General features: G+C 28.9%; 1 protein-coding gene across 4 annotated transcripts in view; it reads right to left on the reverse strand.

Annotated features, from left to right (window-relative positions):
• Positions 1–885: 885 nt before the first annotated feature.
• Positions 886–13,566, reverse strand: part of LOC129971484 (ornithine decarboxylase-like) — a 41,036-nt gene continuing 28,355 nt past the window's right edge. For 3 of the 4 annotated variants that reach the window (XM_056085298.1, XM_056085301.1, XM_056085300.1), the window contains exons 2-11: positions 9,262–9,344; positions 8,559–8,655; positions 7,888–7,964; positions 7,006–7,178; positions 6,120–6,254; positions 4,995–5,160; positions 4,439–4,598; positions 3,572–3,672; positions 2,843–3,063; positions 886–1,283 (exon numbers count right to left, since the gene is read on the reverse strand). In XM_056085298.1, coding sequence (XP_055941273.1) covers positions 1,148–1,283; positions 2,843–3,063; positions 3,572–3,672; positions 4,439–4,598; positions 4,995–5,160; positions 6,120–6,254; positions 7,006–7,178; positions 7,888–7,964; positions 8,559–8,655; positions 9,262–9,344 — 1,349 coding nt within the window. In that variant the 3' untranslated portion in view covers positions 886–1,147. Of the gene's footprint in view, positions 1,284–2,842; positions 3,064–3,571; positions 3,673–4,438; positions 4,599–4,994; positions 5,161–6,119; positions 6,255–7,005; positions 7,179–7,887; positions 7,965–8,558; positions 8,656–9,261; positions 9,345–12,079; positions 12,218–13,566 lie in introns of those variants that run through there. The other variant, XM_056085297.1, reaches the window with a different exon arrangement.

Below are 13,566 nucleotides of genomic sequence, written 5' to 3' on the forward strand. Positions count from 1 at the left end.
GTCAGCCTGAAGACCAATATAATTATGAGAATAAATAAAACGTTATGTGAATAAATAAAACGTGAAGAATAGTCTTTGTATTCTCATTCTTGTTCTTAATAACTTTTTCAACAATTGAAAGTTTTATTATTTCTGAATTTATATTTTATTTAATTATTCACATATTTGGGAAGCGGGGGTGGGGAGCTAATGCTTGCAACAGCTTTCAAGAATACTTTGTTAGGGGATTGTCTGAAGATTATTTTCCGATATTTTCAAGGAAATTTAATTTTGCACTTTTATTTAAACTAGAAGTATCAAAATTATAACAGAATTAATTCAAATTAAAATGAACTTACGACCAAAATTAGAATAATATTTTCAATTTTTTAAAATTTTGTTGCAGATCAGTGCGGTCCAGTTTTTTCGCAACTAGCTGTCTGACTCATAAATCAACAACTCTGACAATCTTGGAATTAGAGTAGTTAGTAGTATTAAGAGAGTTCTACAATTTTTTTGTTTTGTTTAAAACTACTTTTAATTTTAAATTTTGATTTTTTTAAGCTTAAGATATTGGAACTAACTCTGTTCAAGGTGATCCACTATTTAAAAATTTTATTATTTTTATTATTTTTATTTTTGTCATATTTGTTTCTTAATGACTTCTTATGTAGAGATTAAAATCAATAAAAAAAAATCTGGTGTTGAAAGTTTGGAAACGAGAAAGGGGGGAGGGTATCCAAAGCTCGTATTGCCCGAGGACGTCTGCAGCAGGACTGCGCCGGGGTTTTGTTCCAGAGCGTTTTAAAGAAATTCAGAAAATCTGGCTCAAACTGAAGTTGCAGCAATTTTATTACTTATTATACATGGCATTTTAATGCATTGTTAAAAAAAAGAGAAGAATGCTTCTGTGCAAAATAGAACATTTATTTCAATAAAAACATGTATAAAATAGAGATACACCTAAAAAGAACCTGAAGAATGAACACATTTTATGATTTCGCTACTTCCAGCTGGCACACACGACATCATCTCCACACCGCACTCTCTTCTTTTTCAAACTGGCCTAATGCATATTTTCTACAAGTGCAACTGTTCTCGCCACCGCGGATTTTATATAAAAGCAATGAGAAACACAAAGAATTGTTCGAAAGAGGAAGGTATTCCTTCATCCCTTGCGGAAGAGGTCGTCGTTGGAGTCGTCGTGCATGATGTAGTCTTGGATTTTCACGAAGGCCTTCATTTTGTTCGTTCCCAATTCTTTACAGTAGTCTTCGAAAGGTGGAAGTAAATCAGTCTTGTGCCTGTGAAAATGAGAATGATCAAATTAATGATATATCAATATCGACGTATACAAAATATAAAATATTTTATGATTGATCCTAATTGCTCATCTTCATAAGCACTTAATATCCTTTGTTAACTCTATTCTATTTATTATATTTACTGATTTATATTTGATGTGACAATAGTTTCGATGAAATCTTATTAGATTTTTCTTACGCTATGAATAGGGCCGTGGTGATCTGGTGGTAAGGCCTTGGCTTCAGAACAGGCTGGTTCCATGTTTGAGACCTGGCTTCACCGAAGAGCCGCTGTATAAGTGGGTCTGGTGCATGCTAGCATGCTAAGTCATTCGGATCGAAACGTCCTCCCGCTGTTGTGGTGCAGAAATTTGGAGAGAGGGGGGGGGTAGCTCAGGTATCATTCTCGTTATTTGACCGCAATTCAAGATTACGAAGTTCGTCCCAAAATAGTCCTACTGTCACTTTTAAATGGGACGTTAATATAACTAAATTAATTAAACTTATACTATCTATTAATTCTTTCATGCCTTTTTCGCATAATTAATTGGTGAAATAAAAATTTTATATAAAATCTAATTCGATTCTATTTTTAATAACTTGTTATAAGAACAGCTCCAATAAATCTCAGTAATAAATGAATATTAATGTTTTAGGAAAGAGAGTGTACTTCTCGCAAGTGCTAATAATTTTAAAGAAATTTTTTAGCATGAGGAGTTTTTGTTGGTAATTTTTACCATGAAGGAATTAAAATGTGTTCTTATATAGAAATCATTTATTTTTCCCAATCAATATCCTCGTTGATTTTATGATTAATGACTTAATATGCTTTTACTTTAATCATACAAATTGAGTAAAGAGTTATAGAAATGAAATTTTGTTGTTTAGAATTCGACCTTTATCTAAGCTCACAATATCTTTATCTAAGTTTTCACAATAGGCCCAAATAATTTCCCAACAATCTTAAATACAATTCAAGACCAAGACTAAATGGTTTAATTAATTTAGATTAGTAAATATTAAAGCAGTCTTCGTAAATGTCTGGAAAGGTTTGAATTTGTCTTTTATTTTGTGCAATGAAAGCAGGCTATTATGAGTTTATATTAGTTTGATTACTGTGTAATACTCAAGAGTTATTTTGGGACGAGTCTGATGATTTCGAACTGTTGTCAAATGACGAGGAAGACGCATGAGCACCCTTTACACCAAATTTTCCATTGTATTACCGGAAGAATATTTGATTCTCAAAGAATTCTATGTACAGCAAACATACATGCATGGCGGTTCTTCTAGAAAATCGAGTTTTGAAATGGGAAATCGATTCTATCGTATTCTAGTTAAACCTAGAATATAGTTCTGTAAGGATTCATTTGAAAATTCCATAGTATTGTCCAGCAAAAGACAATACTATGGAATTGTATAAAGATGACCATTTAATAAATATCTTCGTATGAATGATTTTAAAATTAAATGGCCAATTTGTTATTCTCTTAGAGGATATCGACGCCTTATTTTATTATTTCATTATTTTTTCTTGTAGGAGAAGTATTTTCACTTACACTGACTGTGGTGGGAAAACGTAGTGAGTCATCGGCATCGGAAAGCCGTTGAATCCAGTGACGAGAGATCGCGTGTAGGCACCCATATTGTCGAAGATTATATATTCTCCGACTTCCATTTCGGGCAAAAGGCAGTCCTCCACAATGCAGTCGGAGCTGCAACAGGTAGCACCCCAAAGCTTGCTTCTCAAAATTGGCCGACTGGCATGTTGAGATTTGCTCTGTAAGAACATGCATTTCGTTTTATTAAATGTGCTTATTGGAATTAAAAATAGCAATTTTAACACTGAGATTTAATACTAAAAAAAATTAATTCAAAAAGTTGTTCAAATAAATTAAAAAGATTCTATTTTTAAACACTTTAATTTCGCACTAGTTAAAAAAAGTCTAGAATATTCTATCTATAAAAAATCGTATTTCTTTATTTCATCTATGTTATAATTCAAGTTGATAGAAAAATATTCATTTACATGTTAACAAATTAAAATTATCCCTATATTTCCTTATTTTAATTGATCCTATATCAGTGAAAACAATATTGTATTTTAATCTGTTAGTGTAAAAATACAATCATAATCAAAAAATGCGCATGGATTTCCAGATTCATATGCGTATTAATGAGAGATTTTGAATGATGAATTGAGAATTTCAGAGTATTTTTATAATTCTAAACATAATATTTACATAAATAGGGTAAATATTAAAGAACAATGTATTTAAACTACTTACCAGCAAAGGTTTAATACGGAATCCATATTTTTCAAATCCGTAACCAAAGGAACCGTAAGCGCCATCGTTTAAGTAATAAAAGACCTGTTGCTTGTAACTCCCTAGAAAAAAAAATACATATATTTGTTATCAAAAAATATGAAGATAAAAATTTTTATCTTTAAATTATTACGTTAAAAAGAATACGATTTCAAAGTACTTTTTCGCATATAGGGAACTATTGTATTTAATAGTGTTAGATTTAGCTATTTGATTATAATACAGATGGAAGCATAAATTCAGTTTCTCTGTTAGTTATTTAAATACTAAAATTTAGAATTGATTTCCACCCTTTTTAGTTTCATCTTAAAATTCCTTTCCCTTTCTAAAATTGGGTGGTTTGAGAAGAATATGAATTGAGTTTCATTTCAGTTCGGTCTCCCATGCTTATTTTCTTTATAGTTAATGATAAAAGAAGCTTATAAGTATTAGTAAAATTATTATTTTAGAAATCCAACCCAATCCGTCTAGCTACATGTCTATGATCTTTCTTAAACAGTATATTTAAATATAAAGATGATATAAAATTCATAATACATATTTTAACAGGGAAACCAATAATAATAGTAACCAAATGAATTAGTGATTCAACAAAGCGTTAATTGAACTGAATAATAGCTAAATTACAGTTTAAAGGCTTCTTTACTTTTAAGAAAGAGTATAAGAGTCTTCAATGTGAAGATTAAAATTTAGTATTGTCCTCTCTATTGCCATCATGTAAATAATTATTTTTGGATTTCATGATGAAAATAATTTAGATTGTTAAATTTCAACTTTTTTATTTGTTCAAAAAAGGATTTCTTGATTGCTATGGAAAATAGAATGTACCTTCATCTTCAGGATTCATGTCAGCAGTTTTCTTTCCAATCACTTTACAACATAAAGTGTAGGCAGAGCACGCAATGTAGCACCCCGGTTCCGCAATCACTCGAATGCCGCAACCTTCTGGGAAATGTTGGTCTAATGCTTCAGTGATGTAGTAGCACATCTAATGTGAGAAAAAATAAGAAAATTAAAAAATTTTGAAAACTTCAGATATGCAACAAATTATATGAATACTCTAACCCATTTGGAACCAACTTTAAAAATAAGAACTAAAAAAAACATAATATCTTTTACAATGGCGATTTCATATTTGTGTTTATGCATTTTAAAAAGATTTACTTACATTTTACTAATTTAATTAAATTCTTTTAAAAGATTACTTAGATACATTTTCTTTGAATGGAATGTTAAAATTTAAAATTTATTCACTGGTTTACATTTTTTAAACTGTTCTTAAAGCTATGGATATGCATGTTAATTATATACCACTTCCTCATGATTGATAAGAAAAGTCATACATTGTAGTTTGAAAAAACACAGAAACGAATGGTTTTCGTACCTTATCGAATATATCCATTGATCCAGTGGATCCAGGAAAACCACCTCCGAGATCCAACAGAGTGAAATGATATCCTATATCTTCAGCCATATCAAACACTTCTCTTGCCATTTTAACTGCTTTGGCATATGCGAAAGGCTGTTCACACAAGCTGCCCACATGAAAGCTGGGGGAAGAATTTATTATACGTTAGATAATTTCGGAATTGTTAATTATTTTTATTTATTAATTTATTCTTTTAACATTTTGTACGAACCTTTTAAGTATTTATAGTATCTGTAATGTCGATATCGTTATAGAATGATTTTTTTTAAATTAGTAAAAGAAACAAAAAACTGAACTTGTTTTATATGTATTTAAGTTAATTTACAGTTAAAATTTCACTTGTTTGAAAAAAAATTCCAATTTAATATCTGGAATCTAATTTCTATTTAACTGTGCTGTTAAGTAATAGTCCATAAAAAATTTTAAAAAAATGTTTGTGAATTATTATGTAACATATTTTAATATTATATAATAATATAGTATATAATATTTGAATACGTTATTATTATATATTCAAAACGCTAAAGATAAGTCAGTCTACTAAACCAAATATTTCTTAAAGAAATTTATAAGTGAAAGCGTCATGCTTGCTCTAGAGTGATATACGAATAAAAAATAAAAGACTACATACATTGAAAAACAAGGTAAGTAAGACATTTTAAACAGCTTGTATTTAATGTTAACAGAGTGTGTTTAAAACACATGAATATTTGATTAGAGTAAGGGCTTAATTTGAAAGATACAATTTCAAATAATCTTTCAATATATCTATGAAAACAGTTCATGAAAAAAAAAATCTTTTATGGTCACACCTCTCTTATCCCTTTCTCATTAATTTTTCCATACAAAGAACGCGAACGTATATATATTTGATAGAAAGAATATATATCTGACAGATTAAAGATGATTCTGTTTAGTTAAATAACTTCTTACACAACATACAGGCTGATTAATCTAGATGTAATATAATTCAAATGCTTAAAGTAGCCTTTAGACTTAGCTTTCGTATATACTTAAAACTCTGTCGAATTACCCTGTATTTAAAGATTGCATCTTGTTAGAAGGTATTCATTGTCTTACCTAACTCCGACAACATTTAAATCTAGATTCTGAGCCACCACCAGCAACTTCTGGGCTTCTTTCACAGTGCACCCGAATTTATTGCTAAGTGGGAAAGCAGCAGGCACATTAGGAATACTGATGCGGAGAACCAACCTGAAAGAAAACATAATTCTTCAATATTGCATTCTTTATACGAAGCCGTGCCAATACAGATGTAATACTAACTCAGTGACAAGTAACATACCGAAAAAAAAATAGAATTTTTTTTATCACACTATTGTATCATAAGCTAGTTAGTTCTTGCGCACATATATGAGAACAAACATATAATTCGTGAAAATTGTAATTTTGAAATGAACTAATATAAAAGCTATTTTATTATCAATTGGAAAGTCCATGATTCATATATTTGGTTCTTCCTCTGTTTAAAATCTGATAAGAATATCTATAACATTGAAGATGACGAATATATTGACTAAAAATCACCGATGCAATGGGAATTTTTTTTTTTATTTCATAAGAAAAATACCTTATTTTTAATGAAAGGATTTTATATATCTTTTGATGCATATTTGAAAATTTTTTAGTTCATTGATTCGTAAATATAAGATTTAAAAATTTGCTACATCTATGAATTAGAAAAAATAAACAAAAATCATTTAAATGAAGCCATATAAAAATCATGATAATTATTTTATGAAATGGTCACTTTTCTCACTTTCTTTTACTTTAATTTTACACGGAAAAGAAATTTTTAATTAAAATTGCAAACATTCGAGCTTCTAAATAAAAATCTCCTTTTAGAATATCTAACAGAAGTAAACTCTTAGATAATATGTTTCATTTGAAGCTAATACATGTTCTCATAAGCAGAATGACCTACATATCGAGTGTCATCTCTTACCTTGCCTGCGGGAAGATTTTTTTGATCTTGTAAAGCTCTTGTTCGCAGTCGAATGTCATGAGATCGACATTGACCGAAGCTGCGTACCGAAGGAAAGTGTTGGACTTGAATGGGTGCGCATATATAATGTCTGAGGATTCGGCTCCAGCTGCCAACACAGCATCGATTTCTCCCTGAGAAAAAGAAATTCATGCCATTTATTATACATAGTTAAAATGAAGTAATTGTTTTGTTATCTTGGTAAATAATGTCATCTTACTTAGCTTAATGAAAATTGACTAGAAATTCTTTTTATTGTCTTAATGTTCAGCTATTTATGATTTTTTAATTTTTATGATTTTTTTTAATTTAATATTTATGGCCCATATTTCTCGGGCCAAGCGAAATTCTTAGAGATTAAAGAGATTGAAATAGTTAAATATATTTCCTAAGCTTTTCTTTTTTTTGTATTTTTAATATCTAAAATTGCATTTTAAGGAAAAAATAAAATTAAATTTCAAATACATTTTTTGTCCGATTGCATTTGATTTTGTTGTTCAAAATTGAAGGATAAAAGCAATTTAAATCTTCTCGATTCACCAAGGTTTTCAAAAATCTTAATACATTCACAAAATATAATTTTTTTAAAGACATTACAAGCGAAAATAGCGGAAGTTAGTAACTTTGTGATACAATTTAGAAATGTTAAAAAAAAATCGAATCAGCTACTGAAACCAAAATACAGTCTAAATGCTTAGAGTTAAAATTGACTAAAAATCTTTTTAAAATGGGGAATATCTCAAAATATAAATATGCAAAATAAATGTATGTACGAAATTTTTGTAAATATGAAATATCTCCAAATGTTATTAGTGCAATATTTTTGTAAAAAGTCAAACTTACTTTGCTGGCACAATCGAAACGAATTCCTAAAGATACCAATAGACTCAAAAGCATAGGATCTGGGTTGCATTTCACGGCTGCAATCAACAGAAGAAATTGAATGTGAGAAAATGTATGCTTTAGTATAGCATCGAAGCAGCATTCATTACAACAAAAAAAAATATTTAATTTGAAGTTGTGGAAATGGAATAAAAAGGAAAATGTCGTCATGTTTTAGTTTTGTGCAGCAAAGTTATGAAAAACAAATATTCATTGAATAAAATTGTGTTATATTAAATTATTTTTCGTCATTTGCAGGATTATTTTGTCACCAGAAATTATTTTCAAAATTATAATTACAAAAAAATTCAGCAGAAATTTGAGATAAAAAATTTTAATCAGCTTAATTAAGAATATTATAAATTTGCATTTCTATAATAAAATTTTAGTTAAAAATGTTTTTCTAAAAACACTCTTATAATACAGAATGGATTTAATTATCAAGATAACCTTATCATTCTAAATTTTATTAGAAATATTTTTTTTTAAATCTTGTTACAATTAAGGAGGAAAAAATAGTTCCCATTTACTAACACTTACAATTTGTATCGTATCATCGAACAATAAATTTGCAAATTATATTTATAATTATATTTATAATTATGTTTATGTCTTTTCTTTCATTAACTTACCGTAGAAAGGCTCTACTCTAGGCAACTTGGTTTTCCAGTAACGGCATTTATACAAAACATCAGAAAAATCAGCAACATAGAAAGGAATGTCATTGTTCTGAAAAACGAAATGAATGTTGAATGGCAAAATTTTGTAAATAACTCATGCTATTTTAAAAGACAGACGTAATTTAAATACTTAAGATGCATTAAATGTTGATTTTTTTAATGTAAATGTCTATATACATTTTATGAAGATTTTAAGCTATACAACACTTCAAAAATAAGACTTCATTACAGCTCAAACGAAAAATTTAATAAAATTCTTCATTATAAGCAATTTGATGTTATATTTCCGTTGTAACTTTTCATTTAAAATTGACATTTACTATTTAAAAAATAATAAACTTTCTGAGTACAATTAACTTATGATTGTAGAATTTAAAAATATTTGATAATTATGTAACAAACGAAAGCTCAAAAAAAACCATGAATAATTTTCATTTTATTTTGGATTGTGTTTGAAAATACTAATCTACAAGCATTTGAGAGCGATATCGAAATTTCTTTCTTTTTATGTTATTAAATGGAAAATGTCTGATTTTTTTTATATAATTTGCCATTTAAAAATGTGTATTATATTTTGTAATGATAAACTACAAAATTGCGAATTCGTTTATCAAAATGCGAAAATGGAACAACTATTGAAGGAATTTAAACTTACTTTCTTGACAATGCAGTTTTTAATGACGTCGACTATTGCTTGATTTCTGGCTTCGGACATTTTCCTTTCTCTTCTTGGGTGCCCTGAAAAAAAATTTAAAATTGTCTATCAATATAAAACAAACAATAATAATGCAGTGATTTAATGATTAGTAATAAGTTCAAAGAGCTGTTTTTTCTTTCATGATAAATTATTTTAATGAATAATTTCTGATAAGAAATAATTATTAAAGAACTACATGAGGTTTTTCGTGCCCTTAAGGCATGAATAGTTTTTTTCTCTTACTGTATAAAGTCGCATTTATTTTCATGTCAATCCAATTTTTCGAATAAATTGAAATATTTTTGAGGCGAATTAAGCTGATATTTATATCCAAATTAGGAACTTCCCACAGGTTTAGATTTTGGTAAATTTGAGATATTGATTTTTACTTTTGAAATTTTTAAAAATTATCACAATTTTTCGAGTATATTAAAAGCGATATGCATGGAAATATATTAACTGGTATGCTAATTTGCAAATGGAAAGAAAAAAATTACATGAGATTTTTGAATTTAAGAAATAAATATTTTACAATAAATAACTATATTAAAGCAGGGTCATTTCCTTTTACATAATAAACATTGGAATTAATAAGTATGAAAATATATAATCTTAAGATATTTATGCTAATTCTGTCATTATGAGTATGGCCGATTATAAATTTATACACTTATCCTTTAGATTAGATTTTAAAATTCCTTTAGATAAATTTAATCTAAAGGAATTCTTTTTATCCTTTAGTTTAAATTTATAGTAGCAGAATTTCCTCAAATAATTGTTTTTGTTTTGTTCTGAAAAGAATTTGGTTGCGGTTATATCTTGGAAAGGCATGCTTGTCAAAGAATATATGCCGTGAACTCAATATTTTTCAAATGTTTTCATGTTAAAATGCAGCAATTAATAAACATTTGTGTAACTTATTACCATTTAATTTTTATCTTGGACTAAATAAAAATAGTGAGCACTTTTAAATGAAATCATAAGAACCTAATTTTTATAAAAAATATGTTTATTGCATAAAAAATGTTTGGTAAAATTCTAGCGCATGACATAAGAAAAAAAAAGTTTTATTTTTTATTTATTTTTAAAATGCAATGACGAGCTGAATCTCAACGACCTATACCAGTGTTGACAGAGTCTTAAAGCTGTTTCAATGACTCATTTACGCTGCTGATCTTCGCGATATTGATAACAATCCGCAAACGAAGCCGCTGACGTATTATCAGCCAGCAAAAAAGTCGTAAAGATAAGAATTGATGTGCGATAAAAGATTTAGAAAAGCCGTGTTTGAACAATTTAACGCGAAATAAATGCTGATTTATCTGCCAAATATTAAATAAGAGTAAGAAGAGAGCATTTTCAAGCTCAAGAAATGAAAACAAACTCATTTTTTAGATAGAAGCACACAATGAACTTGAAACTGCAATGTCAAATGCTACCCGAAGCGTGAAATAAACATGGATCTGAAACCGCGATTGACAGCTGAAGTGAAGAACCTTCGCGTTAAAACGTTTCGGATGACCTCTCTCGAGACTTAAGTTGGATATTTTATTGATAATTGTGTTATTTCTGGATCTTTTCGATTCTTGAAAATATAAGAACAGTTATTTAACCTTTTTTTAGCCTAATGCGGTATTTCGACCACTGGACAAATCCGTCTTCAAAGTATTAATAGGTCAGTGTCATATTATGAACATGAAAATAATACATTTCAGATTATTTGTTTATAGAAAGAAAGGTAAACATCCTTTAAGATAATCTATAAGCATAATTTTAAAGTTTACGACAAAAATGTTAACTAAATAATTGACAGAAATGCAGAGAATAAATATAGAAAACAGATTTTTTTTGTACTTGAATATTTAATACCAGATATTTTTGATGCATTATATTAAATGCAATGATAGAACTCAAAATTTAAAATTATCTTGTTTCCAGACAGACTTTCTAATATATAAACATCTAAAGCAAACTTAATAAAATCAGTAATAATAATATACTATTTTTAGAACAAAACAGCAGCCATAGAAGTTGTTACAAATTGATAAAAAATGATATTGAACCATGATATTAAAGTCACTCAAGAATTGAGATTAAGAATTGTTAAAAAATGAGAATGAAGGAGAAATTTTTATGTATAAAATGCTGTTGAATTGAACAGAAAAATCAAAATGATCAGTCCATTGAAATATCTAATATTTCTAAAATTTGCTTAAAATGAATTCAAACTATTTTAAACTGAATATTATTGAAAACAGTCTCAACTTAACAACGGAGACTGAAATGATCTCCATGAATCTAATCGGATGATGCCTAAAATATTGAAGTTATATTTTCTATAAAGTCATCGTAATAGGTTTGAAAAGTCTTTTTAGAGAATTACGGATTCAAATATTGCTTTTACAAATATGATACAGAAGCTTTGTTACAACTAAATCCATTATATACTTGAATTTGTGTGATTTAAACTAGAAAAAGTTTCGTATTTCGGCATGGTGAAATTTTCAAAATCAGAAGTTCGGTTGGGCTTCTGATTGTAAATGTTAATCTCTACCATCCTTCACCATAATCATAATGATTTGCTAACATCACGAATTTCAATAATTTTTTTCAAAAAATGTCATTTCAAATAGTTTGCAAAACTTGATATCTTTTAGAAGGAACAATTAAAACTTTTCAGTACAAGGAATTCCTTACTGGAAAGCATAACTGACATGCTAGAATTCACTGCATCAAGAACAACAGCAGCTTTAAAATACCTAAAAGAAAAACTTACATGTGGTCTCATTCAAATTGACAGACATGTTCAAATCCAAGCAAAACTTTAGCAGCGTTCAAGAAGCAAGCAAACTGCCAGCAAAATCTAGCAGAAATTGCTGTAGAATGCACTATTTGGTGAGTAGTCCTCGACACTATGATGCTGCTCCAAGGAGGAATCCTACAATTTATCCATTTTCGTAATCTATGTAGGTTCCAATAAAAGGAAAATAAAAATGTCTCCCAACATGACGTAAGAGCAAGATGTATAAACACCTAAACATAATGGATAATAGAAAATCCTCTACCACCACCACGCCGCCGTTGTCCAGTTCAAAATCCTGGACAAGAATCGAGATAAAATTTTCTGTTGAAATCGCTACTCAGGGGTAGTCAAAGTTTCTTCACAAGGGTCGTAAAGATTATGGAGGATATCCCGTTTTGATTTTTGGACCTGTTTCCTTTTTTTCTGGAATACCTGTTGTCACGCCACTCTGGAGAACGATGGAAGATAAGATTTGGATGTGAAGTTTCCTCGACGTCACTCTCAGGTGAACAGGTGGGATGGGGGTAGCACTCATTTTTCTAATTCAGCTGACACTACAAGATTTATGATGAGCCAATGACTTGCGTTTTGATGTAGTGAAGTGTGAAAGTAACGGAATGTTCTGCACTATCGAAACGCAGCACGGGGGATGCCAGAAAATATTTCCATGAAACGTGACTAAGTGAAAGATGGGATGAATTACGTCCCTGCTTTCATTAAAACGCACGGATGGTGGATTCAAAATAACGTAAAAAATATTGATTTAAAACGTGATCGCAGAAATACTGATACAGTACATTGCAAAATGATGCGGGATTGTACTAAATGGGTTAAAATGTGACGAGATATATTTTTACATACATATACAGTCAGCTGGCTAATATTTGAATTCAGAGATTTCAATTTTATTATAAATTAGCGTTATAATTATGATCTGAGAACTTTCGCCGTTACTATCCAAATGTATATGCATGCAAATGTGTATACAATAAAATATATTGCAGCATTATCATGCTAGCTAACACAATTTCATCTTTTTGACCCAATATTTCACCCTATATTCACTCATAGAGTCATTTTACGTGATGTTACTGTTAAATGATAAGCGTAACAGCGATTTATATCTAATTGCAAGTAGTCTTACTTTCATTGTGAGATCATAATTATTTTCGTCCTACACAGTGCAAATTTTGGATTTCAAAATTACATTTTAATAGCTCTTTTCATGGGTAGAACAGGGCTCTTTTATGAGTAGAGATAGAACTAAAATTGTTAATAACAAAATGTGACTGTTTTAAGAATGATATAGAATACATGTTTCAATAATTTATGCGGCTCATGATGTAAAGTAAATACAGGTTTTATTAAAGAATACTTTCAGGAACAGTGACTTTTCAAAAACCCATACTCATTATTTGTATATACATTAATTTCTATGATAGGTAAATATGTAGAAGCCA

The sequence above is a fragment of the Argiope bruennichi genome, chromosome 6, assembly GCF_947563725.1.
Source record: "Argiope bruennichi chromosome 6, qqArgBrue1.1, whole genome shotgun sequence".
In the NCBI taxonomy this organism is placed as follows: domain Eukaryota; kingdom Metazoa; phylum Arthropoda; class Arachnida; order Araneae; family Araneidae; genus Argiope; species Argiope bruennichi.